The sequence below is a fragment of the Calidris pugnax genome, unplaced genomic scaffold (assembly GCF_001431845.1).
Source record: "Calidris pugnax isolate Ruff unplaced genomic scaffold, ASM143184v1 scaffold303, whole genome shotgun sequence".
In the NCBI taxonomy this organism is placed as follows: domain Eukaryota; kingdom Metazoa; phylum Chordata; class Aves; order Charadriiformes; family Scolopacidae; genus Calidris; species Calidris pugnax.
The window spans coordinates 97652-125054 of NW_015091087.1; the positions used below are offsets into that span (position 1 = coordinate 97652).

The 27403-nt window shown below is 44.4% G+C and overlaps 2 protein-coding genes across 12 annotated transcripts in view; one reads left to right on the plus strand and one right to left on the minus strand.

Annotated features, from left to right (window-relative positions):
- Positions 1-533: 533 nt before the first annotated feature.
- On the plus strand, positions 534-5954 carry LOC106897227. The gene is made up of 2 exons (XM_014957736.1): positions 534-1353; positions 5901-5954. The coding sequence occupies exons 1-2, from the start codon at positions 655-657 to the stop codon at positions 5952-5954; spliced, it is 753 nt and encodes a 250-aa protein (XP_014813222.1). The 5' UTR covers positions 534-654.
- A 6226-nt stretch (positions 5955-12180) lies between these two features.
- Positions 12181-27403, minus strand: part of MAP4K4 (mitogen-activated protein kinase kinase kinase kinase 4) — a 171264-nt gene continuing 156041 nt past the window's right edge. For all 11 annotated transcript variants that reach the window (XM_014957751.1, XM_014957757.1, XM_014957755.1 and 8 more), the window contains 6 exons: positions 23281-23415; positions 20207-20307; positions 19317-19466; positions 18366-18525; positions 16231-16370; positions 12181-15566 (listed from right to left, as the gene is read on the minus strand). In XM_014957751.1, the coding sequence (XP_014813237.1) occupies positions 15483-15566; positions 16231-16370; positions 18366-18525; positions 19317-19466; positions 20207-20307; positions 23281-23415 (770 nt within the window). In that variant the 3' untranslated portion in view covers positions 12181-15482. The remainder of the gene's footprint in view (positions 15567-16230; positions 16371-18365; positions 18526-19316; positions 19467-20206; positions 20308-23280; positions 23416-27403) is intronic.

Consider the following 27403-nt stretch of genomic DNA (forward strand, 5'->3'; position numbering starts at 1 on the left):
TTAGTTGCTCTCCAGACCCTCTGTTCTGACTGGTCTTTTAGGAACAACTATTCTGCTGTAATGAACCTCAGCTGCAAACTGATCCCAGGGGATCAATATATTGGATTGATCTCAATTAAGAAACACAATTGTGAGACATTCTCTACGAAATCATGAACAGCAGTGGTCTGTTTGATTTTTAGACACATGCACATGAGCAACAAGGAGCACAAGGGGTTCCATTCCTTTTGCCCCCATGCTGTGGCATGAGTGGTTGTGCCTACCTCCCACATCATAATCATGCAATTAATCACTCTGAAAGCCCACAAGCAGAATTTGTGGAAAAAGTCTATTTTTCACTGTCTTCACAAAAGAAAGATCAAGGTATGCAACCTTGCACTTTTAGGCTGAAGATGAATGTTTAAAGGCAGTGAATAAATCATCTTCCAAAGACAAGCTTGAGAAACACTGAGAAGCACTAGAGACGAGCTTAAGGACACCCTCCAGCCTGCCATTGCACTAGAAGCAAGAAATAATGGACCAAGAGCCCCTGAGGTAATAGGAGACAGGAGGGTTGCAGCCACAAAGCATCTTGGGGGATCAGTGGAGTGTCCCTCTAAGAACGTGACGTGGCCAGCAGACCAGCTGAAATGTCTCTACACCAATGCACACAGCATGGGCAACAAGCAGGAGGAACTGGAAGCTATCCTGCTACAGGAAAGCTATGACATAGTAGCAATTACGGAAACTTGGTGGGACGACTCCTATGACTGGAGTGTGGCCATCAATGGGTACAAGCTGTTCAGAAGGGACAGGAGTGGAAGAAGGGGTGGAGGTGTTGCCCTCTATGTAAAGAAGTGGCTAGAATGTGAAGAGTTGTTGCTAAAGAGTAGCCATGACCAGGTTGAAAGTTTATGGGTAGGAATTAGGGATTGGGACAACAAAGGGAGCCTTGTGGTAGGAGTCTACTACAGGCCGCCTGACCAGGCGGAGCCTGTCAATGATGCCTTCTTACTCCAGCTTGAGGAGGCATCACGATCACAGGCTCTCATCCTGCTGGGGGACTTTAACCACCCCGACATCTGCTGGAAAAGCAACACAGCTGGCTGCAGACAATCCAGGAAGCTCTTAGAGTGCCTAGATGACAACTTCCTGCGACAAGAAATTAACAGCCCTACTCGAGGAAATGCATTGTTGGATCTGTTGATCACAAATGCAAGTGAAATCATCAGGGATATCAAAATTGAAGGTAGCCTAGGCTGCAGTGATCATGCCCTAGTGCAGTTCACTGTCCTAAGGAGTTTGAAGCTCACCAGAAGCACAGTTAGGACTCTAAACTTCAAGAAAGCAAACTTCCAGCTTTTCAAGGAGTTAGTAAATAGGACCCCATGGGAAACAGCCCTCAGGGACAAGGGAGCGGAACAAAGCTGGCAGATTTTTAAGGATGCTCTCTATAGAGCACAAAAGATCTCAATCCCCACATGTAGGAAAATGGGCAAGGAGGGCAAGAGACCACCATGGTTGAGCCAAGACCTGCTGGTCAAACTAAGGGGCAAGATGGGGCTACACAGGAAATGGAAGAAGGGACAGGCATCCTGGGAAGAGTATAGGGATGCTGCCAAGATGTGTAGGAATGAGGTCAGGAAGGCCAAGGCACAGCTAGAACTGAACTTGGCAAGGGACGTAAAGAAAAATAAGAAAGGCTTCTACAGGTACGTTAACCAGAAAAGGAAGGTTAAAGAAAATGTACCCCCCCTGATGTGCAACAGTGGGGAACTTGTATCAACAGATGAGGAGAAGGCAGAAGTTCTCAATGACTTCTTTGCCTCGGTCTTCACTGGTAACCCCCTTCCTCCTAGTTCTTGTGTTGATGACAAAAAAGTTGGAGACCAGGGTGACAAGGTCCCTCCCACTGTAAGTGAAGACAAGGTACGAGATCAACTCAGGAGCCTGAAGATATACAAGTCCATGGGACCTGATGAGATACATCCCAGAGTCCTGAAGGAACTAGCTGATGTAGTTGCCAAACCACTTTCCATGATATTTGAAAAATCATGGCAGTCAGGTGAAGTCCCTGCAGACTGGAAGAAGGGGAACATCACACCCATTTTTAAAAAGGGTAGAAAGGAGGACCCTGGGAACTACCGACCTGTCAGTCTCACCTCTGTGCCTGGGAAGATCATGGAACAAATCCTCCTAGATGCCATGCTTGGGCACATGAAGGACAGGGAGGTAATCCAGGACACCCAACATGGCTTTACTAGGGGCAGGTCCTGCCTGACTAACCTAGTGGCCTTCTATGATAAAGTGACTTGGTCAGTAGACAAGGGGCAACCTATGGATGTGATCTATCTGGATTTCTGTAAGGCCTTTGACACGGTCCCCCACAACATCCTGATTGCCAAATTGGAGGGGTACGGATTTGATGGGTGGACTGTTCAGTGGATAAGGAACTGGCTAGATGGTCGCATCCAGAGGGTAGTACTCAATGGCTCAAAGTCCAGATGGAGACCAGTCACAAGTGGTGTTCCTCAAGGGTCCGTGCTGGGACCGGTGCTGTTTAACATTTTTATCAATGATATAGACAGGGAGATTAAAGGCACCATCAGCAAGTTTGCGGATGATACCAAGCTGTGTGGTGTTGTCGATACACCAGAGGGACGGGATGTCATCCAAAGGGACCTGGACAGGCTGGAGAGGTGGGCCCAGGTGAACCTCATGAGGTTCAACAAGAGCAAGTGCAAGGTTCTGCACCTGGGCCGGAACAATCCTCGCCACCAATACAAACTAGGGGGTGAGGTGTTGGAAAGCAGCCCTGAGGAAAGGGACTTGGGGGTGCTGGTGGACGAGAAGCTGGACATGAGCAGGCAGTGTGCAGCTGCAGCCCAGAAGGCCAATCGCATCCTGGGCTGCATCAAAAGAAGCGTTGCCAGCAGGTCCAGAGAGGTGATTCTGCCACTTTACTCTGCTCTGGTGAGACCTCACCTGGAGTATTGTGTGCAGGTCTGGAGCCCTCAATACAAGAAGGACATGGACCTGATGGAGAGGGTCCAGAGGAGGGCCACAAGGATGATCAAGGGGATGGAGCACCTCTGCTACAAGGACAGGCTGAAGGAACTGGGGTTGTTCAGCCTGGAGAAGAGGAGGCTCCGGGGAGACCTAATAGTAGCCTTCCAGTACCTGAAGGGAGCCTACAGGAAGGCTGGGGAGAACCTGTTTAGAAAGGCCTGTAGTGACAGGACGAGGGGAAATGGCTTCAAGCTGGAGGGGAACAGATTTAGATTGGAGATTAGGAGAGGGTTCTTCACTGTGAGGGTGGTGGAGCACTGGAACAGGTTGCCCAGGGAGGTGGTTGAGGCCCCATCCCTGGAGATATTCAAGGAGAGGCTCGACGAGGCCCTGGGCAACCTGGTCTAGTTGGGGGTGTCCCTGCTGACTGTGGGGAGGTTGGACTAGATGACCCTTGGAGGTCCCTTCCGGCCTGGGAAATTCTATGATTCTATGATTCTATGATTCTATAAACAGGCACCAGAAAGCAGGGCCCCATTGCAGACACTGGTTTTACAGCGTAGCGCAATCACCCTTTTTCCTCCTTTTCAGCCTAAAACTCCCTTAGTTCTACTGGACACATGTTTTTCCTTAGGAAACAACCAGATTATAGCCTCTCTAATTAACAGTCATCGACTGCAAACTCTCTTTTTCCCTCAGCAAGTTGGGGACATGGCTGGTTGATCTCAGAGGACCCGTTCTCTGCTTGTGCTTAGTGCACCTGAGGAAGGGCTTCCGTGCTTGGCAAAGTCTCTGAGTTGTTTTTGCTTCCCTTCCAAATCTCAGTTGTTCCAACAAAAACCACCCCTCCGAGGCACTTACCCAAAATACTTGGCACTTGTTCGTCCATGAGTCTGCAGATGAGACCTGAGGGTGCCATGGCCTGAAGGCAACGAGGGGCTTCTCACCCAGGGCAAGGCTTGGGCTAGCTCACAAGTGAAAGCTTTGGCCAACTGGGCAAAACATCGCTTCAGTTCTTCGTATAAAAAAATCCCAGGGGTCTATGCATTTTCTATCTGAATCTTTTCCTTTTTAATCAGAAAATTAGTTTGCTTTTTAACTGATACTTCCCATGGGAAAAACATTAGCCTCATGAAAGACATGTACTCTGATCAAGGAAGGTGAGAGGGAAGTTTTGTCTGAGGTCAGTTTAACCGAGACAGATTTATGTCTTTTTATTCAATACACTCTGAAATGCTTAAACATTGCCATAGAATTTATAAAGTGTTCACCTACCAGCACCTTCTCTCACCCAGCACATGGGTTTTTAGAGGTATACCCAATCCCTCAAAAATGTAAATATAACCTGATGTAACACGTTTCCTTCAGAGACAAACTTTGTGAGCTGGAGAAAAGTTGTCCATTCAAAAAAGCATCGCACATAGGGATGGTGAATGTAGGGAGCAACATGAAAATACCTTTAAAATTCTAATTACAGTTAACATGAGGACATGTCGGTGGTTATTACAGCAAGCAAAATATTAGTTACTAGAAGTGAAGAAAATGGCTTTGACCAAATATTACAATGCTTCACCTTGACTTGTCTGAAACAAAATGTTTTCTAAATTCTCTTCCATAAAAAAATCCAACCTTTTGTTCCTTATTTCAAGTTACAATAACAGAAAAAAAATAAAAATGCTTCTAGTGATAACAGTCTCTCACTTTACAGGAATGTAGAGAAGTTCATTAGTATTTATGAACCATACTAAGTTGATAAAATTTATGAGAAAATGAGCACTTTGCATGACACCAAGTAAGAGATACATAAGGCTCCAAACTAATTAATGAGGATAAGGAGAGTTTTTGAACACTTATCCCTTCTATGAGGACCATCTGTTGTAGAGTGAGTATGGCACTTCAAGAAAAGTCTATAAATGTAATTAAATGCTGAGCAGTAGTAAGAGGTGCCTGGGTTAAGTTTAAGTTAGGAACATTAAACCTTGGTATTTTCTAAATTTTTTATAACTTTTTTTTTAAATCCTCTCTCTGAAGGTCTGTATTACAGCATCAGCTGGTTCAGTTACGCAAGACGGTACACAGACACAACGGATGACAAGCTCTGCACTGAGGAGTTCAGCATCATGACAAACATGTTAAAACCTCTGATAGGATTGAGGCACCTACGTAAATCCAAGCATCCAGTTCCCTTCCACATGTCCAAGGTATCTGAGATGCCCCCATCGCCCTGGGAACACCAGCACTTCTTTAGCAGCATCCAGGCTTTAGGGACCCAAAGTAATCCCTCTGCAAACACCCCTAATTATAGAATCATAGAATCATAGAATGGTTTGGGTTGGAAGGGACCTTAAAGATCATCTAGTTCCAACCCCCCTGCCATGGGCAGGGACACCTCCCACTAGAGCAGGTTGCTCAAGGCCCCATCCAGCCTGGCCTTGAACACTTCCAGGGATGGGGCATCCACAGCTTCCCTGGGCAACATTATTACCTTGGGTCCTGCGTAGAGAGAGAGTGCTGGGAGCAAACCTGGAATTCATTTCCTTGCTCCTTTGTGTGGGTTACTGTGCGATATACATATATATAAAATGAACCTCTGTCTGAAATTTGTGTTGTTACTTTTAACATCTGAGTTTGTGCATTGATACCAGCAGGGAGTTACTCTCCAGCTGCAAAGTCCTCAGTGCCTTGAGATGGAGAGAAGGTGGCCCCTTGCCTTTCTGGCTCATCATTTGTAATGCCACTGCCATCTCAGGTCTCTGATTTCAGGAGCAGGACTTATGGTCCTTCACACGCACTTGCTCATGAGTCAGCTGCTCACCTGCCACATTTTACAAGGGCCTTTTTAAGGCAAGGTGACATCAACAACCATTCATCTCTGTATTGTAAACTGTAATTTTTCAACCTCTGATTTCCAGGTTCAACCATCTCGGCACCGTGGACTGAACCAAGAACGCTGTTGGCTGCTCTGAACTGTGCCATCCTTGCTCTAAATTAGAGCCCTGGATTACCAAATTACCAAATTGCTTCGTTTGAAGCATGTGAAGAACTCTGCTGAACCTGATTGCTGGCTGACATGATTGGCAGTAGGCATGGGGTCTACGCACTCCACTGAGCCCCAGTTTAAACGATGCCACTGAACAGCTACGTGATGTGGAATAAATCACTTCATAAAAACCCCTGATGTTTTCACTACTGTAAAACTGAGATCTGTCCCACTGGCACATTTTGAAAAGCACTAGAAAAATGTTTTTATCTGCATGGCAGATAATAGATGAATTCATGCTTAACTTGCATTATTCCATTTTAGAAAAATTAGTTTTAAAAAAACCTATCGTAGCAGCACAGTAATGATAATTGCAGCTTAATTACCCATAACTGATTCTTTATGCCCTGAAATAATTTATTCTCCTTTTATACTTGTCTCTGATATCCATTAGAGTCATTACAACTGTGAGTCTATAATTACATACTTTGCATTTTAACAGTCTATGCCAGTTTGTGCTCTCTTCTTATCTTTCCGTTAATTTCATTAGTGAAACACTGAGAAAATTTCCATAGGAAAATTTCCAGAAGTTCTGGCGATTTGATTTGGGTAGGTTTGGGACTTAGTGGACCCCAGGGAGCCACTGGTTAGGACAGAGCTTCTGGAGGTGCACACAAGACTGGCTCTGCCAGCTGCCCTGTGTAGTCTCTGCACCATGGTGGGATCCATCGCTAGGAACTCTGACTTCAGGTTTGGAACCACATTTAAGCATTAGTTGGGAGGCTAGGACACAACTAAGTGCTTGGGAGAACAGAGGTTAGATTAGGTCTGTTATAAATTAAACAGATGCTTAAGCCTGCAGCAGGATTGGTACCTAAGGCTGGATGATTGCTACAGACAAACCTAACCATTTTAAGCATTACAATAGAGGAACTATACGAAGTTTGGGTGGTTTTTTCAAACACAGAAGGCATACCACAAGCTACAGTAAAAGAAACACAAGTTAAACAAGAATTCAAGGCGGCTCCTCAGTACTGGAAGCTCATGGTCCTCTCTGGACCAGGGGCTCCAGAAAGACTGAAGGTGTGGGAAGTCAGCACCCTGGCTTCTCCCAGTGGCTCAGCCTGTACTGCAAATTCTGATGCAGAGACTATCCCAAGCTCCTTCTCTTCCTCCCTTCTCCTGACCTTTCCTCCCCTGCTTGCCCCAGCCCTGCAGCAGAGGGTGCTCAGCCCCATCCCCAGCTCCTGGCACCCTGCTCTCCCACACTGCACTCACTCGTCTGCGTCCCCAAGTATGTTCTAAACCCCAGCACAAAGCCTTAATTTCCCCGTGAGTCCCATCTCCAACCTCCTCTTGACAAGGCTCTTCTGGGAGGACTCAGGCCCACTTTCTGCCTCGTGGCACCATCAGGAGGAGACATGGGGTTGCCAAAAGCCAGGACCCCTCCTTGTCACAAACAAGCATGCCCTTCGCCACATACGTGCAAGCGCTTGCTCAGCACTGGGTGAAAAATTTGGTAAGATCATTGCAACAAAACCGAAGAGGAAAATGTGAATTCGCTCTATGCTTTTTCACTCTCTTAGAGGTCTCACCTTGCTAACAGCTTTGTGTCTGAATTGCCAAAGGTTATCAAGTGTGAATATCTGGCCCAGGAAAGACACCCTGTGGATTATACTCTATCACCTTGGTCAAACATCGAGGCAGACAGCGGTACCCCAAGGGGCTACAATGGTTTAATGGCTGAGGTGAAAGATCCCAGACTAAAACCTCAGTTTTCTTACCATCTATCTGACTCGCTAAAGGCTCCCAAACACATTGTTTACTCTCTTCAGCTTCACCTGTTTGCAAGACTGGAATTTTGCTAACAATGCTGATGGGACTCTGCTGAAAATTGTGTAATTTCCCCATGACAAAAGCTGAGGCAAACGGCATTTTATAATCCCTTCACTCCAACAGTTGTTTCACAGCCAGAAAAGCATTTTTTTTTTCCATGGCTAACGTGGCGTGGGCAAAATTGCTTAGGAGATGCAAATATTAAAATAAAATGGGTGTGTGGTAATGCCTTTTAATGGACAAAACACACTGAATCACAAATACAAGGTTGTGCAACAAAAATTTCACACAGAGGACACGTAAAATTTGAGCTGTGCACTGCAGTTGAAACAAATTAATCTGACTTTCCCATGCCACATATTCACCCCACAGAACCATAAGAGCCTGAGAACGAGACGTTAACGTGAATTTCCTGTTACAATTTAACAACGGAAAAAACCCTGTCATTTCCTCAGCTGGAATGGGCATACTTTTATTCAATTGGTGATTTGGTTTCTTAAGCAACAAAACACCTTCCTCCCTCCTTCTCTCCCTAGTTTATTATTGTTTCGAACAAGAGTGGGATAAACCGGAGAGATAAGGGGTAGCACAGAAGGTTGGTATTTACAGAGCTGAGTTTTCGCTCTTTATTGGAGCAAATGCTGCGTGGAGCCAGGCGATCACGGAGTGAAAATTAAGTGACTGCAATTACCTGATGTTCTTTAATTCCTCCAGCCAGTAACCTCCCCAGCAACACTGGCAATGCCTGACCCTGTCTTGCCACACCTCCCCCAGCAGCGCCAACACCACCATGACAGTTTTTAAAAGGGAGGTTAAAAGTCAAATCCACACCTCCCCCAGCAGCGCCAACACCGCCACAACAGTTTTTAAAAGGGAGGTTAAAAGTCAAAAGAAGACAGTTGTTACGAGCCTTCCAGGGCTTTGAGGGGTTGGAAAGAGGCCAAGAGCCGGGTGCTGGAGCTGGGCAATGGATTTGTGCACACTGGAAGCCAGCTGCAGCCAACATCTTTACAGCCACCGGGCACGCACAGGCTCTTCTGAGCTTGCATCCCTAACATCCACCAAAATGGCCTGGCGGGCAAGGGACATCCCTGGCGTGCAGCTGGAATCCTGGCCATCAAGCACTTTCCTCAGGTGGCAAAACAAGCCTTCTGGCAGTGAAGTCCCCAGGATCTCTTTATTGGAGCAAATGCTGCGTGGAGCCAGGCGATCACGGAGTGAAAATTAAGTGACTGCAATTACCTGATGTTCTTTAATTCCTCCAGCCAGTAACCTCCCCAGCAACACTGGCAATGCCTGACCCTGTCTTGCCACACCTCCCCCAGCAGCGCCAACACCACCATGACAGTTTTTAAAAGGGAGGTTAAAAGTCAAAAGCAGACAGTTGTTATGAGCCTTCCGGGGCTTTGAGGGGTTGGAAAGAGGCCAAGAGCCGGGTGCTGGAGCTGGGCAATGGATTTGTGCACACTGGAAGCCAGCTGCAGCCAACATCTTTACAGCCACCGGGCACGCACAGGCTCTTCTGAGCTTGCATCCCTAACATCCACCAAAATAGCCTGGCGGGCAAGGGACGCCCCTGGCGTGCAGCTGGAATCCTGGCCATCAAGCACTTTCCTCAGGTGGCAAAACAAGCCTTCTGGCAGTGAAGTTCCCAGGATTGCCTCCCTGCTGGACCCCTCAGGATGTTAAAGCGGCAGCAGCAAGAAAACCAGGCCGCCCGCAACAAGTGCTTCTGGAATACTTGCACAAGCAACACGGCACAATTTAGCACTGAAGTGTCTTCAGAGGTGTGAGAAGAAGAGAGAAACAGCTTCGGACCAAGATCCTGCAGCTCACAGGGGGTAACAGGGCACTGGACACTACAGCGGACGTGCATTGGCACTACAATTAACAAATTTGGACCATCCTGCCACAGCAGAGTCCCGCGCTGAATGCACAGTGCCGAGTCCCCTCTCCACCACAGGCACTTCTCTTGCATTTGAAGTCATTTCTCAAACAACTTCCTTCTCTTTCGGCAATATTACACTCTTCATCCCAGACAAGATACAAGCCACAGAACTAAGAAGTTGTCTGCACAAAACGAAGTAGCCCATAAAACTACCTTTCCCTCTCTTATACGAGGTCCTATACAAACATTATTTTCTAGTGTGTCTGTTCCAAGCAAAGCAACCCCCTGCAAAGGGCTGGCTCTTGTATCTTTTCTAATTTGCAGGTTTTTAGCTTTTATCTCATAGAGAAGTGCTCCATACTTTTAATGACTGATATTTGACTTGCATATTTAAAAGCTTTGCAAAAAAATTGTTTTAAATGACCCTTTTGATGTTTGATAATTTCTTTCTCTGTTTTGACTACTTCAGTCCTTCATTTTGAAGATGCACATGTTCTTTTGCTGCACTATTTCTTCTCCTGTGGCCTGCGTACATCCCTCCTCCCCTCACAAGGTACACATTTGGGCCCCTCTCACCACTGCTGCAAGTCCCATAGAAGGATGAGATCTGCTGCTCAGTTTCCAACGCTCTCATTTTTTATTTCCTTCTCATGTAAATCATGGCAATTGTATCTTTTTACACAGGAACGTGAAGGTTCTGCGTGTTCACTATTGCCTCTGCCGGCACCCACCGTGAAGCCCACACCTGGGATTGCTCCTTCCAGTTACTTACTGCATACTCTAATTAGCAACAGCTTTTATCTGCCTTCAGGACTAGCTAAGTTGCTCGACCATGCTAAGTACTTTTAACCTAGGGAAGTCTTCAACAGGTCAAGAATGACTGAAGAAAACCAGCAGCTTTGGAGCAGCCACTGGAGCAGAGCCAGCAGGAGCCTGAGCAGCAGTTAGAATCATAGAACTGCCAAGGTGGGATGGGACCTTTCAGATCATCTAGTCCAACCACCAACCTAAACACTGACAAAAACCATCACTAAACAATATCCCTAAGCACTATGTCTCCCCATCTTTTAAATACTACCAGGGATGGTGCCTCAACCTCTTCCCTGGGCAGCCCATTCCAATGCTTAATAACCCTTCCAGTGTAAAAATTTTTCCTAATATCCCATTTAAACCTCCCCTGGGGCAGCTTGAGGCCATTTCCTCTTGTCCTGTCGCCTGTGACTTGGGAGAAGAGACCGACCCCCACCTCTCTACATCCTCCTTTCAGGTCGTTGTAGAGAGCAATAAGGTCTCCCCTCAGCCTCCTCTTCTCCAGGCTGAACACCCCCAGTTCCCTCAGCCTCTCCTCATAAGACTTGTGCTCCAGACCCCTCACCAGCTTCGTTGCCCTTCTCTGGACCCACTCCAGCACCTCAATGTCTTTCTTGTAGTGAGGGCCCAAAACTGGACACGATACTTGAGGAGGGGCCTCACCAGTGCTGAGTGCATGGGGACAATCACTTCCCGAGTCCTACTCCCCACGCTGTTCCTGACACAGGCCAAGCTGATCCTGCTAGTTTTTTAACCTCACTATCTACACTTGCAGAAGCGGAAAAGCTGTGTGGCTCGAGGCCTGTAGATACCTTTGTCCGTAGGAAGCAAGTGAAACCCTGAAACACTTTCAGCCTTACACCACATCCCTTCGCCTTCTGCGGGTGAAAGCGCGAGGAAAGGCAGGAGCCCAGGAACACAGACTTCCTCCTCCTCTCCCAGAGACCAGCCTAGTCGGAAGGAAACGTCTGCTGCTTATCTCCACTTCAGAAAACAGACACAGCCCATGGTGGAAAAACACATGGGCAAAGGCCAAGAAGAACCCCGGGGGCGCCAACAGCGGCTTTGCATCAAACCTGCCCAGTGCTCACAGCTTACAGCTCCAAAAGCCTGGAGTATTTTTGGAACCGTGCTTTTGGGTCATGTCAAGGATCTGGCTCAGGATTCCCATTCATGGCACTCTCTGGCAAAAGAAGTCACATGCCTGAAAGCAGCATGGTGGGAGGGCACGTTCTCAACACACTTTGTGCAACTTCTTCTTTCTGAACCACTGGGCACTCGCTATTGTTTCTAAGCTTTTCAACTTTTTGGTTTTTTAAAGGAAAATCGTAATTCTCCAAAGAATTCTCCTGCAGTCCTGAGTAACATGCTCTGACAAGCTCTGGGCAATCCTGCTTTGGCATGGGAGTTGGACTAGATGATCTCTGTGGTCCCTTCCAACTCTAAAAATTCAGTGAAATACAGTGAAAGAGCAACTGCGCCAGGAAATAGGGCTTTAAGGAAAAAAAAATAATAAAAGAACATCAAAAAAGCCCTCCAAAGCCCACATTTACTGTCAAAATCTCTAAAACTGTGAGATTTGACAACAAGGCTTTTGTTCTTAGGAACACATGCAACTAGGCAACATGCAGCTTGACTTCTGCAGCCAGTAGGTACTCAAAATACTTTCCACATACAATAGGTGTCAATTTGACTTTATTTAAGGAAAAACGGGGAAAAAACAGTAATTTCCATAATACACAGAAGACAAGTTAGATAGCACTGCAAAAAAAAGGCTGAGTGTTTTACTTGTCACCAGTCTGCTTTGCAGCTCTACGATTAGTAATTTTAATGCAGTTTGTCATTTTGTATTATTGTTTAGCATCTTTATAATCAGCAGAGTTTGGGGTTATAAATCACAAAAAGTATACTACTACTACTATGGAAAACTAAAAAACCCACAAAAATCACTTTCAAATAAACCATAAATATGTGATGCACATTAGTGTAACAAAACCATTTTTTGTAAACATTTTCTCCAACATAACATGTGCATAAGATAAAAAATAAAAACACTGCAGTCATACAAGTTAGGGTTACTTTGACTTAAAGATACAGAAAATTATTACTTATTAAAGCTTAAAACTAAACCTAGGAGCTTTTTCTTTTCTTCTTTGCTTACAAGAGCACTGTTTGAAGAGTTCGATGTTGGTGTAACGTAGTGGTTTTTGTAATACTGTTTTTACCTTGCCGTGGTGGCACTTCTGGGGAGGCAGAGGCCGCCAGACGGGCAGCCCCACCGGTGGAAGGGGATTCCCCACCACCACCATCTTCCCCGGAGCCTCCAAACTTCAACAGCATGTATCCGTGACCTGGGCATCCCTACAGTACTGGAGCATCTTCCTCTAGGTGAATAGCATCAGCTTTCAAGGACTAGATTGATTTTTGACCACATAGCGCTGGAAGATTTAAATCACGCAGACTTGACATTCGATTGAATCAGCTTCAACTACACTACAGGGGCAGCTGTGTGATTAACACCCACGTCTACCATCACGTCGCGTTTCTGAGTCCCCTTTAGTTCATTATAGTACAAAAAAAAAGAAAAAAGAAAAAAAAAAAAAGGTCGATCATTCTTCTGGTTGACCACACACCGGGCCGGAAAAGAACACATCCTTCACCTTCAACGCTATCCAAAAGTCATACGATTTACAATAAAAAAAAAAAAAATAGTTCTAGGTATTCCTCTGCCAGCAAATGTAAGGCTTTCTTGAGTTTTGATTCTTTTTTTTGGGGGGGAGGGGGGGAAGGGGGGTAGGGTATGTGGGGTTGGTGTGTGTGTGCACGCGCGTGTGCTGGCGGCACGCGTTGGCCGCTCGCTTTGAAACCCTCTACGATGCTGGAAGGAGAGTCCTCAGCAGCAGCAGCAGCAGCGCTGATGTGGGCGGGGGGTTGGAAGGATTTACAGCAGTGGGATCTGACACCAAAAAAGACGGGTCTGTCGAGTCTGAGCTTTGCACCCCCTGGTGCTCTCGGCTCTTAATTGATTGTGTGACCGGTCGCTCGAGCCGTCGGCTTGACTGAACTGAAGAACACGCGTTTAAAAAACAAGCCCTACCTGTCACGCCGTGAAGGAAAAAGTTCAACCGCAGCAGAAGACAAAGCCCATGAAACACTGAGAGCCTGTTCACTGAATGAACAGCTTAAGGCAGCTGTCAACAAAGTACCCCACCAAAGGAATAGATTTTTTTAAAAAAAAAAAAAAAGAAAAAAGTGAAAACAAAAAGGAAAATGGCTGAATCGTGACACTGTGCATTATTACAACACCAACAGATTATTTTACACTCAAGGTTTCTCAAGTAATGAACATGTAGCCATTAAACAAATTATTACTCTCAAGACATTTATTACAAATGTCAGAACTTATTCATAAAATAAAACTGACTTAAAAAAAAAAAAAAAAAAAAAAAGAAAGAAAAAAAGCCAGAGCTGGGATCTTACATCTAAACACAGGTATACGCTGTTTTTATGAATAAGCAGTATTAACTACATTCTTAAAAGAGTTTTAGTGCATTGCATTCTTAAAAAAGAAAAACATCACCGCCCCAAAATGGTTCCTACAACATTTAACAGTTTATAGAACTAGACTAGTTATTTTTACCTGCCTGTTACTAAGCCCACGTGTTAGAAGAGTGAAACCTCTGGTTTTAGGCTAAATTCAGACTTCTATTAAGGATGAAACTGGTTTTAAAAAATGCTTGCTTCACCAAATTTTGTAAGCAAATTACATTAATCAGTGTCTCACTGCCATACCGCTACCACTATTGCCCCAACGGACCACTCTCTCCTCCTGCTGAAACTTGCTACGCAATAACAGTCAGAAACCTTTCAATCTGGTAGTTTTGGTATTAAGATTAAATTAGACATTAATGGTTTTCATCTAAAAACGTATAAACTAAACCACCTCTTTTATTTTATGCATTAAAAACAATGAGGTAGGCACAAAAAATAAACATATGTAGTTTGGATTTTATTTCTCTTTTTTTTTTCTTTTTTTTCTTTTTTTTTTTTTTTTAGTTCTGCGAGTGCAGACTGTGGTAAAACTGTTGTTGCACTTCTAGGTTTAAACAAAAATTAAACCTTTAACTGAGGCAGTGCTAATACTGTGACATAACCAAGTTCTGGCCTAACACAGAATCATTATAGAAAATGAACTTTTTTTTCCTTTTTCTTTTTTTTTTTTTTTTTTTTTTTTTAAATCATCTGCACATGTTTCAGGCAATACCTGGTACACAGAAAATGACTAAAGTTATTGGCCAGGCCAAAATAAAACTGCAGAAACAAACAAAAAAAAAAAACAAACCCAAGAATTCCACCCCGAGCCCCTTCCCACCCTCCCTGTCCCCAAGAAGAAGTTATCCTAGTCACTGTGTCTTTCACATTTTATAAATATTAACTTCTTAAAACCTGCACCTTCCTCTTTGTCCACATATTGTCACATTACAAAAAAGAAATGTCAATTAAATACATTGTTAACATCACTAGACTAGATCTGCCCTCTTGTTTCAGCCAGTCTGACTCTCTACACCACTTCTCACCTTCTCTTGCCTGCCTCCCGTCCACTCAACAGCATGTTCATGGTAAGCCTAGATTTACTTATTTTTTCCTTTTTTTTTCCCCCCTCTCTGCTTCAACACTAACAAACAGAGTCCTTCAAAGCCTAGGAATCCTGGAGCTGAAGGGAAAAGAAGACCTGTGGCTTTCTAGCGTGATCCCAAATCTCAAAGACATCGTAGCACCTGATGGCAATATCTTTACAGCACCAGCTGCGTCGCAGCCTCAGTTGAAAAACAAAAAGAAACCTAACACCAGTGACGCCTGCACACACATTTACACAGAGTGCTGCATTCGTGCAGGTCTGTACTCCAGTTGCAAATAATTCCGAGTTATGAAGATCTCAGACTCTGGATGTCAGCAATTTCTCGCCAAATCCCACCGCTTCTACCAGCTCAGAAGAGAAGTCCTGCCAAGGGTCATGAAATAGACTTGACTGCTTCCACCTGACCGCACGGAGGCAAAGAAAACCTGCGAAGAAAAAAGATTGGTAAATTCAACAGGTAGGACAGCAGTGGCCTCTAAGTTGCCTTCGCTGTCCCTGATATTTACAGTGCAATTGCTGTGCTGGGTCTGGCGGGGATGGAGCTGATGTTCTCCACAGCAGCCCATATGGTGCCGGGCTTTGCATTTGTGGCTGAATAGTGCTGTTAACCCACCAATGTCTTGGCTACTGCTGAACAACACTTGCACAGCACCAAGACTTTCCCTCTGGGCCCTCAACCCCCACAGTCCAGTGGGCTGGGGATGGGCAAGGGGGACAATGTCGGGACAGTGGACCCAAATCGACCAGAAGGATATCCCCTAACGTACAACATCGTGCTCAGGGAGAGTGAGGGGACGGGAGCACATCACGGTTGATAACATTTGTCTTCCCAAGCAAGCATTGTGAATTAATTCCTTATTTTGCCTGGCTTGCATGCACAGCTTTTCCGGTCCTTATTGATCTGCCTTTAACTTGACCCATGGGTCTTTTCACCTTCCTTCTATTTTTTCCCCATGCCATGGGAGAGGGAAGCGAGCAAGAAGCTGGGTGAGTGTCTGGCTGATGGTCAGGGTCAACCCACCAAGAAGTACCCAGTTAAAGCACACGTTTACCATCTTGGCAAGAAATTAGGGAGGGGAGGAATTATACCTTGTCATTGCGTTCGCATAAGAACTTGAGTCTTTGTGCCCTTTTGTGCATGAACACCCCGTCCAAGTGTCCAGTTTCCACCGATCGTATCTCAATAGCTTTTTCTCCCCAGCCCATAATCTGGTTGGATCGGATGTATGCTTTGGAAAGAAAACACACAGCACACAGCCCATTAGGACAGGGAGAGGGCAGCATGGAGGAACGAGAAAAGCAGAGGAATATACTGATGCACTCGAGTTAAAAATGGCCTGCACGTGCTTATTAAAACTCCACACGTGTTCAGAGTGCTATATCTGTCTTCAACGTTTTCATGAAGCCTAAAAATACATGTTTTAAAAATAATTCCTCGTGGGTTTCCCACCTTAGTAATATATGTCTTGCCTGAGCATTCATGACACAATAGGAACCTTCCAGCCTTCAATTAAATGGAAGGAACACCGAGTTTTTACACAGGCAAAGAGACAGGCTAATTAGGTGTTGACAAAGAGAAAGCAGAACCCAAGGTTTAAAAAGACTAAATCCATCCACTCCAGTATGTCCCCAGCACCAGCCCTGTGTCCCATGGTGTTATTTCCCCTCCTTGAAGCAGTTTGTCAGCAAAAATGGAGAAAGAGAAGAAAAGGGGAAACTAGAAAAAAAATTTAAAAAAGAACTAGCCTCCTTTAACAGGAGTAATACTTCAAAACAACAATCTCCTTGAGAAAGCCAACTGGTCTGAAAAGCATTCTGTGTATCTCAAAAGAGGTTCATATTAAGCTCTCCAAGTGAAAACACTATTATTTGTCATACTGCTTTTCTTTGTGCATGAAGAAAGCAAAAAATCAAGCATTTTTCCTTAAGAGTGTCACTGGGGGAAACAGATTAGCAGTAGCATGAGGAAAAAAAATCTGTTCTTGATAGCAGTAAAAAAACCAAATAAAGGAGAAAGCCACCAGCATTATGAAAAGGTATATTCAAAAAGCAATTTGATGGATAGTCTTCGGAACGCTGCCAAAAATAACATATGGGAACTTAATGAAGAATAAGCTGTTGCCTCTGATTTGCATGCATACTTAACAGAAAAATAAAAAGAAGAACAATAGTTTTTAGCAAGTAAAATTAAAAAATATTTAATTTTGCAGCACTTCCCTTTTACAGAATTTTTCTCATTAATTTTCAGTGAAATTAAATCAAATTATCGCATATATCATCATGCTGGAAATGTATTTATTTTTAAATCTGTCACTAGTGGTGACTGGGCCAAATAGCTTCTAAAAATTGTCAAATGAGATATTCAGATGGTGTCGGCTGCCTCAGTGAGATTTACTTCACAGGCTCTCCAGTCCCCAAAGGCTCTGCAATTTGCCAGCTGATAAATTCTGCTTGCTTTTAGATCTAGTCAAGAGTTAATCACCACAGGAGTGAACATGCTGTGCATGAAACTTCTTTGAATTTCCTCCTCCATTATTGTTCACGTTGCTGGAACAGCTATCAGCAATAATTTCCTAATATACACATCCATTCCAAAGCACACAAACCCAATGCATTTGCCCCAAAGGAAGGTGTGACCACAGTCCATGTTACACCCGGCACTGAAATACGGCAGCACAGGCAGTGAGGGGGGGACCCCCTGGTGTGTACTTGCGTCTGTAACAAATCTGTGCTCATTTTACTACTCTCTCAAAACTACTTTAATTTGAATTGGAGAGATGTGGGGGAACTATCACGCTAGGGCAGATGAGCAATCTGCAGGTGAATTAAAGTAAATACGTCAAATGAAATACACAGAATGTTATCTCTATAATTACCCATATTAATAGCTTACCCATCTGCCACCTGACATGTCTTTATACTAAAAGGTTTCCACTACTTTGTGGAGGTCTAGCAAAAATTCTGCAGCAGTGTACAGACGCCCTGGTGAGTTCTTTGTTTCCGAACTCCACAACTTGCTTGTTTGGATTTTGTTCTTAAAAACTTAGCACGGAACAGATCCATGTGACTACTCTCCACTTTGTGCAGCTCTTTTCTGGGAATATGACAGCATTGCTGCTGCTTCTCAATCTGATGTCAACCCTGATGCACCTTCCTTCTGCCTGCGTGCAACACACTCAGGCTCCCTAAGGGCACGCTGTATTTGGTCCTGCCGAGGCACCTACCAACTGAAGTTGGCATTTCTCCCCACTGCAGAACCACATCCTTGGTGATCCTTCCATACGTGTTGACGTAAACTCCTTCATCCTCGTAGCAGACCAGTAGCTCCATCCCATCCGTGTTTGGGAGAATGATGATTGCGTGAGGTTGGATACTGCTCTGGATCTACAGAGACAAAAGTGGAGAGGAAAGCCTTTTGTTTTGATGCCAAAGAGCCTGCACCCAGAGAAAAGATTGGGTGATTTGTGATTATGGCTGACAACAGGTCAGGGATTCATTCTGGAAGTGCCCTGCTCTCCCCAAGCTAGGACACCCTTACACAGTGACAACAAAGACCTGGAAACCTTCAGGGCACAAATGCTCCCATGTTAAGGCAGACATCTGAAAACAAAAAAGATTAACTTGATTAACTCCTACAGGAGTACCCATTTCTTTCCATGGACAGAAAGGGAGCCTGGGGCAAGCAGCCCAGATGCAGACCTCAGACCTCTGCTTTGTAGTGAATGATGCTTGGGAAAGTACATCACACACTGAGGGCCCATCCACCACCTCTGTGTGCAATGAATAACAGGAAACTTTGGGAGCTAAGGCCACCTGGCCTTTGCTAACCCTGTTGAATCTCATCAGTGGGTTGTCATGCCATTTGTACTACCACCTTCCCTGCAGCCTCTCCAATGCACTTGGCCATTTAGCTGCTACCCCTGAAACAGTCATGTTGGCCCATGTCAGGCCTGAGCGGGCAGCTCCCAACCATGGAGACATTCTGACCATGAGAGTAAGGCACGAGCCCCTAAGCACAGGTGGCCACATCTGCTTGGACGCCCCCCACCCAATTTACCATGCTAGCAGTGGTGATATATGAGGAAAACCCAATGTGTTGGTCATCAGAAGAAAGGAAGGGGTAGGGGAGGACACAGAAAAGAAAGAAAAAATGCCACCCCAGCAGCAGCTCTTACATGTGTTGGTAAATAAATATCATAGACCGATCCTGAATCCACATCGACGGCGTGGAAGCCAGCGCAGGAGCCATAGATGACTTTTAGTCTCTGACCCTCTTCTACGGTTAGATCCACGAGCAATGGCTTATGTACCAGTTCTCCAAACGACTGTAAGACAACCATCAGTGAGATTTACTTTACTGCTTACAACCATGGTGAGTTTTATAAAAATACGCTCTAGTGCACCTAAGTATGGGTTAATTCTTCCTGCCCGCCTCTGGCCTTCATCCACCAGACCAGTTAGGCCCACATGTCCCTCACAGACAAGGACAGATTACTCTGCACCCTGGTGCAAGTCAACCAGTAAGCTATTTTCTGTGGGGGTTTACTTTATTCAGTCTGTTTGTTTTTTAATAAGAATTGTTTTCCTCAAAGTTCAGGGCAATTTGACACTCCCGTAGTGTTTACTTCAGTTTGCACAAGGAGCAGTAACATTGCCTGCTAATCAGTTTGGTAATCATGCCAAGCCAGTTAATTTCATTCTTGCTGCATTCAAAAACATAACAATGCTGAGTATCACTTAATGACTTGTTCTGCTCAGATGAAGATATTTAGACTTGGTTCACTTCTCTCTGCCTCATGTTTTATTTATAGCAAGGCGAAACAAACAGTTGTGATATCTGTGTCATTTTGATTATTAGTTTGTGCTCAGTTACAATTTAGAGCTCTAAGTGTACTGCATCTTTGAGCTAAATAAGCTCCTAAATTAAAATATAATACAAAGTTCAATGCGGATTTACCAAAGAACTTGTAATATGGCCACGATAAGATGCTGGAACATTTTTGTGAAAGGGGTAACTGCAAGTAGCTATGAGAAAATCCTATGTATGGCTAAAATATACTGTTACCTTAAAGGCCATAAATTTATGGTATGGCTTTGGTGCCCATGCATAGACTTCCACAGAACTCTTCAATGCAATTACCAAGAACTTGATTCTTTCATATTTTACTGAAATTAAAACAAAACAAGAAAAAAATTCAGCAGCAATTTCAAAGTCATTCCAATTACTTCAGGAAAGCAGAAAATGACAGTATTTCTCCATACTTACATATATTTGGAGATCATTAACAACACCGCATTTTAGGATTGCTAATTCAATGTAATTAGGTATCTTGACACATTTATGCCACAAAAAAATCATAATTCTTATCAGTAACTGAACCCACCACTATGTTTCGAATTACCTAGTCAGTACACTCTTATTTACACCTTTTTTTTGGCCTCACATTAGACAGCGCTTACTCATTAAGACAAGAAAATTGGTTTTCAGACATGGACATTTCCAATAAAAGAAGCTTATGACTCTGGCAGAGTGCATTGGCAGTTCCAGTTACAGCACTGGCAGTGGTATTTTGAGATGATGGCAAAATCCCTCAGGGGAAAGGAAAGGGAAAAAGGGAACTGAAATGAAAAGTTAAGAAACAAGTCCATTTCAAAAGCAAAAGTCAAGTTTGATAGAGGAGCACTTTCCTTTGTTCCTAAAGCCTGAGGTAACTCATTTGGAAAAAAAAAAATCCACAGCATTTATCAGAAATAGAGTGTCACGACATAGCTGATCCACAAATTCTGGAATGTATCTCTGTTCCCACATTCAAACAGCTGGCTAAATTAATCATTAAAAAAAAATAATCTCTGTTTGCTATTTCTGTTTTCAGGAGGGGACTGATAAAATCTAGAAACGACCATTCAAGAAGTGTTGCTGGATCTGCATTTGCGAAGGATTTGGAAGATTTGGGAAGAAATAGATCACAGAGACTTCCAAATGTTGAAGTGTTAACCTGCTTCAAAAACTCTTTTTTGAGGAAAAGAGGAAAAAAAAAAAAAAAAGAAAAGCATTATTTGGACAACATCAAGAAGCCTCAGGAGGTTTCTGCTACCTCTTTACCCCAAGTTTTAGGGGAAGATGACACTTTTCCAAAACAGTGAGTAATTCTGTGCACCTCCACCTTCCGCCATTATATCTCCCAACCAAAAATGATTTTGAAACATGGCAGGAGTGATAAATGCTTTTTTTATTCCCTTTAGATATCTTACTACTGTACAAGCCTGCAGTTGTTGTCTCTTTGTAGACAACAGGGGGACAAAGCTACTACTTTGCTCCCTTTTTCCTCTGTAGGGCATCAAGACTACTGAACTGTAAGTGTTAAGGGACTTGACACTTTTTCAGCAGACAAAAAAAAAGAAACTCTCTCAACCTCCACAGCTGTAGTGACTGAAAAACAGAGCTTTTGTTCAGTCTTGTCTAGTTTACAAGACTTCTTGGAATTTTTTCTCGGGGAAGAGGGGGTTGTTGAACAGAACTACCTTATCTGTGAAAGGGGACCTTTGATAATTCTCATTCTTTCCTCTGGGTGCTATCTGGGAATTCACCCAAATCTTGAGTTTCAAAAGAGCAATTTATCATTTAGAGGAGCCAAAAACTGCCTGAAGCAATGGAGACCCATAAATACCACTTCACCCTGCTGCCCGAGACCCCTGTTCCATCAAAGAGACAAGGAAGTGATCAGTGCCAGCTGCCTCGGTGGCAGCCTCCAGACTGCGAGCCCGGTATTAGCAGCGCTCATCCTTCTTGGTAACTGAAGCTCAGCTGTCAAAGAGGCCTCTCACTACCTGAAGAAGTCATCTATGGTTCAGAGGGAAGTTCAGTGCCAGGCTGCAGCCCAGGGTAACAAACCCCTCTTCATCTGGAAGAGAATGCTCTTTGTTTCACAGGCTTCCCTGCTGGAAAGCCTCCTTTCAATAGCTATTAAAGTATTGTTAACAGGCCACTTCATTATGCTGCTGACACCCTGGGGTACGATACCAGAGAAGCACATTATTAATTGGTTTGGGGGTTAAACTCCTGGTTCAGCATGCACTTACTGCCACGGTTATTGATTACACCCCACCAGCAGGTTTGTCCAAGAGCACACGCGTGACAGAAGGAGACCGAGCTCAGTCCGATTGCTGCTGCTCCACATTGACTGGCGCAGCTGGAAAGGAACTGAGCTGGCTCTCAGCAGAAAACCAAATCAAAGGCAACATCGAGGGGCTGTTAAGATGCATCATGACACTGAAGCAGAAGAAAGAGCTCTTGGTTCATATCCCCACCTGCAGGGCAGCAGGCTCACTGCATACTTTGCTGACAACAGAACGCTGCATGTCTTTCACTAGTTTTGGTGGAAGTTTCTACAGCCAAATCCATTTATATGACTTAAAACCACTCAAAAGGCACCTGCCCAGTGAAAACACACTTCATCCTGTAACTGTACTGCAACGGCTCTGAGACGGCATTAGGAAATTTCAGTAGCTAAGGGGAATCAATGAATCATCTTGAAGTTAAACATATGCTTCTGTTCCCAGATGCCTCCCCAAAGCTCGTGCACTAGCTGGGTATGCTTTCTCCTCCCACTCTCTTTTTTTTTTTTTTTTCTTTTTTTACTTTTCTTTTTTTTTCTCCTAGTCCTGAAAATGTACATTAAAGAGGAATTTATTTTCACTCCACTCCAACATGTGATTTCGTTATGGTAAAACTATGGTAAAAAGGGAAACCTGTTGGTAAAGAGAACAGCTGCTGGTTGACAAGAGTCCCTCTGTTACCTAAAGGGTCTAACAGAAGTGGTGAAAAGTCATCAGCCCTCACTGTCCATATTAGCACTCTTCTGGAAGTTGAATCCACTATGGCAAGGGGACAGATGGGGATTTGCACCCACTCCAGTTCACAGCCCAGTATCCCATCACAAAACCTCTCCCATATCCAGTTTAACCCAGTAGCTTGCCATCTCTTCTGGTGCTTTGCCAGAAGAGTTCACCCTGAGGGATAGAAAAGATTGCTAGAAATAAACCCAAACCTTAAACCCAGGTTGAAGACTACATGCACTGCAGTTCCCTTTCTTAGCCAGCTTTTAATCCCACAATTTCATTACTGCATTCGCTACTCACCAACTTTATAGTGCACACAGCCTTCCAAGTCTCCCACCGTTGTCCAGCCCTGTTTCTTTTCTACTTCTGGGTCATTGTGAAGGATCTTATTTCTTAACCAGGACAAATAGTAAACTCGCAACTTGTTCTTCTTACCTAGCCACAAAATGAAAAAGATAGGTTTATCTCCATAGGAAGATAAGTGAAAAAAAAACCCACCAAACAACCCTGACAAAGCAAACAGAAAGCTCTGCAGAGCAAACCAAAGCAAAATGAAGAAGAAACTGCCACAACCACAGAGATCTCCTTCAGTTTTTACATCCACAACAGCTTTACTCCAGACTCCACCCAAACACATGCTTTCCCGATAATCGATGACAGAGACCACATGAACGTAACATGACGAACTCAAGGGAACAGCTCTTCGGTTGTCTGGTTCTCAGGACGTGAACAACTTTTATTAGAAAAGGGTTATACTCCCACAACAAAAGCACCAGAGAGTCATGCACCGATAAAAAAAAGATACACAGCTGAGTCAGAATGGCTCTTTTTTGTACAAAGCTGTAGGAGACCAGCAGGATGGAATTAGAGGCTTGAAATTATCTATACAGCTATCAGAAGAGAGTAGGACTGGTTTGAAAGAAGGAAGAATATGGTGATGAAATGTGTTTTACAAATTCTTCCCAGTTAGTGAGCAGTACATTTCCATCCCTCGTATCATCCTCGGAGACACAAACTGGTCACGTTTTATTAAAATTGTTCATTATTCCTCTGGTGGAAAAGCACACCAGACAACGGCACTAAACAATTTCATTATTGAACCTCTTTACACCAGTTGTCTTGTAAAGAAAAATGTACAATATTCAAAATGGCAGTGAGAGAATTTCACACAGCTTGTGCAAACTTCATCCACTTGCTAAAAGCTGACGACTGCTTTGTCAGCAGCCCTTCCCCTGCACTGCAAGGGCTGTTAATACTTATCAGGCCGCACACAGAAACTGCAATAGGTGCTGCTTCTCCACAGGTGAGAGAATCTACTTGCCCAGGCTGCCCTATCTTCAACTGACAATGCATCTGCCACTGTCATCAAAATGCAGCTCAGACTCTTAACTCTCAGTGGGAGCAGGCCTCTTTGAATGCAGAGCAAGGTTCATGATAAACTTTATCAGTGATTCTTTAACAACTAATGGACTACAAAGCGTTTGCTGAACTAGCGAGAAGGTGGCCCTAAATGCCCGTACTCAAAGCTTTGCATCCTCCTTCCTCCAGCTGCTCTGCTGCTCAAAGCCACTACAGTCCCACAGATGAAGGTGGAGGCGGGGATGAGAGGTCACCCCTGCTTTGATTAGGAGCCATTTAGTAAGGCTCCGTGAAGTCTCTGTGCAAGGAAAGGAAAGAAGAGATGCTTTCAGGAACCCAACTTGTGAGTGGAGTAGCTCCATGACAGTGCTTCACCAGCCACGATGCAGTCAGGTGACTGCAAACAGTGTTTCATGGCACTTGATGCTGAGAAGAAGACACTGCAGGCAGTGCCAGGCTGGCCAAGTGACACAGTGGTCCAGAAAGTGGTCCACCTAGAAGCCTGCCTGCCAGATCTAGCTATAGAGTTTAGCTAATGTCTTTAATTTGTCTTTTATATTTTTACATGATGCCTGGCTCTTCATTGCAGAGACAGGGATAGGTGACCAGCATCAGGGGATACCCGTTGCAGCAGGACATGAAGCCTGAGCACTGAGACCATCCTGCTGTGCCTGACCAGCCCCACACTGGTGTCCCTCCTGGCACAGGGGATCCCCTAACAGAGGGAAAAGGAGCTGCAGGGGCTGGGGAAGGACAGCTTGCAAACAGGCTGCTCCATGGACTCCAGTGCCACAAGCTGTTCCACTACAAAGAGGCACAGTCTAAAAGATCTTTTTATGATTGCTTGGATGGGGAAGGGCAGGAGGAAAAGAGGTTTCAAAGTCAAAAATCTGCTCTCTGAGCTTAAATATGAAGTGGAATTGGAGACCCATTTTCAAATACCGGAACTACTATTTAATTTTAAAAGCCCCTCTGCTCTGATGGCATGAAATGAAATCTGAAGCAACATTGCACTATCCTTTGTTTATCCCCGCTACAAATGTGACAGCAGATTTGGCAGTAAATGAGCACCCTGATTTATTGTCTGACTTCATATTTACTAAGCGATGTGTCATAAAGGGATAAATCCCCACCACTCCTATTGCTTTCTAAAGATTTGGAAAAGGGACTAGAGCGGGAAACAATATTCCCAGAAGTCTCACATCTGACCAAGGAATGGTCCTCCCATGCAAACAACAGCCACAAGGGCCCTTTTAGAAACACTGAAAAATAGGGAACATAGTCCAGAGAAGAATTCACTGCAGTTCTGGGCAAGGAAGAGCTCAGAGGGCTCAAGGTCAGTACAATGCACCACGTGTTTTTAGAACCATCAGAAGTCCCTGTCCACCGGGAGACAAATTCTCTCTCAAATTATTTCCATGGCTTTAGCTTCCCCAGTAGCTTAGTCAAACTTGAAGACTCAGAATAAATAGCACACATGGGAACTTCCCAGCACGTGGCTAATTTTTTTTACTTTTTTTTTTTTTTTGGTTCACATGATGTGTGATATTTCTCTCCAACCAGAAACATTTTTCAAAACAAGAAGAGAAAAATATCTCAAGTGTGTTCCCATTGTGTTTTAGTGTCTAGACTACAAGGAAAGTCACAAGACAGGAAATTCCTCTGCCTTTCAGCAGCCTGACATGAAAAGAGCAGGACTGGTTAGTTATATAAACACGGCTAGGAGTGTATTTCAACAAGTTATGCCGCTCTTAATGTTCCTATTGGGAGTGATCCTTCTGCTTGTAAATCTCTACCAGTCAGTTTAAACAGGTTGGTTTGGGTTTTTTTGGTCTAATCGTTATGGTCATGAAATAAAAAAGAAAACCCTGATCCAGCCATCAAATGAACTGATCAGCCAGAGACTTACATGAGGACTCCTGGCTCTGATTATCCCACAGACTTAGTTTCAAATGCAAAGTTCCTTTTCCCATATTGAGTTTTTGTTTTTATTGTCGTTGTGTTCTTTAATTATTAAGCAGGCAGATTCCAACCAGTTCTTCTACTCTGTTATCCCTCCCTCCTTTCCTGAGCGCCACCATCAGCCCATTGGGCTGGCAAATCCCCGAGGGAGCCACAAGCAGAGCGTGTTCTGTGTGCACGTTACTGCTCCCTCTCCTCCAGCATTTTTATGACTCTCAGCACTGTATTACTCGAGCAGCCGAAACTACGTTTGTGCCTCCCAACAGTATGAACTGGAGAACCAATTAACCACTCTGCTTTGACCTGCAAAGCTTTCTTGTAGCAGCTGTAGAAGCTCACAGTCTCACAGCACATCACTTCCCAAAAAAGTGGAGGGAACACGTGGCTGAGAGCACGGCAGGGAGCTGAAGAATGCTCACAGCAGAGCAGTAGCAGTCCTGGGACAAAGCCCGGGGGCAGCACCGTAACCATGCTGCCAAAACGCACCATCTGCAGCAGCACATCCCCGTGCCAGTGTTCCCAGTTTGCCTGGAGAGGTGGAGCAACTCACTATAAGCAAAAAGACACTGAGAGAAGTCCAGCATGAGGGTAGCTTCAGTTGAGCGCTGCAGCGCAGAAGCTGGAACAGGAAGGTAAAGGGGAGCCTGAGCATAAAAGCATCATGGTGTCACCACGGCTGCTCCCCCTGCCCGGCCTCTCGGCAGTCAGGGATGGCTCTTTCCTGCCTTGTACCCCAATAACCTCCCATAAAACACAGCAGATGGGACAGAGACGAAGGCATAAACCAGTCAAAGATCAGCTGATTTCTTAAGGGTTAATGTAGCGTGTCTCCACAGAGGAAGCAATAGTTTTGAAGGAAACAAAGAAAACGGATGTGTCAGGGCACTCCGATGGTGACTGACTCAAACGTAAATAAACCTAAAACAATTACACACAAGATTCAATCAAAGACAATCGTCGTCTGTGTAGGGTATGCTTCAAACCAACAGATTTTACACAAGCTGGATTAAACAGTATTTTTGTTTATAAGATCTATTATAGAATAAACTCTATCAAATTGTGCTTCTCAAAAAGCTTACATTTGAACATACAGCATTAGACA

What these genes read in the sequence shown, in the direction of transcription:
- LOC106897227 (XM_014957736.1), top strand. Translation starts at nt 655, where the DNA reads ATGGGCAACAAGCAGGAGGAACTGGAAGCTATCCTGCTACAGGAAAGC. An exon ending in TCCAGCTTTTCAAGGAGTTA is followed by an intron (nt 1,354 to 5,900) that starts GTAAATAGGACC and finishes TCTGATTTCCAG; the next exon opens with GTTCAACCATCTCGGCACCG.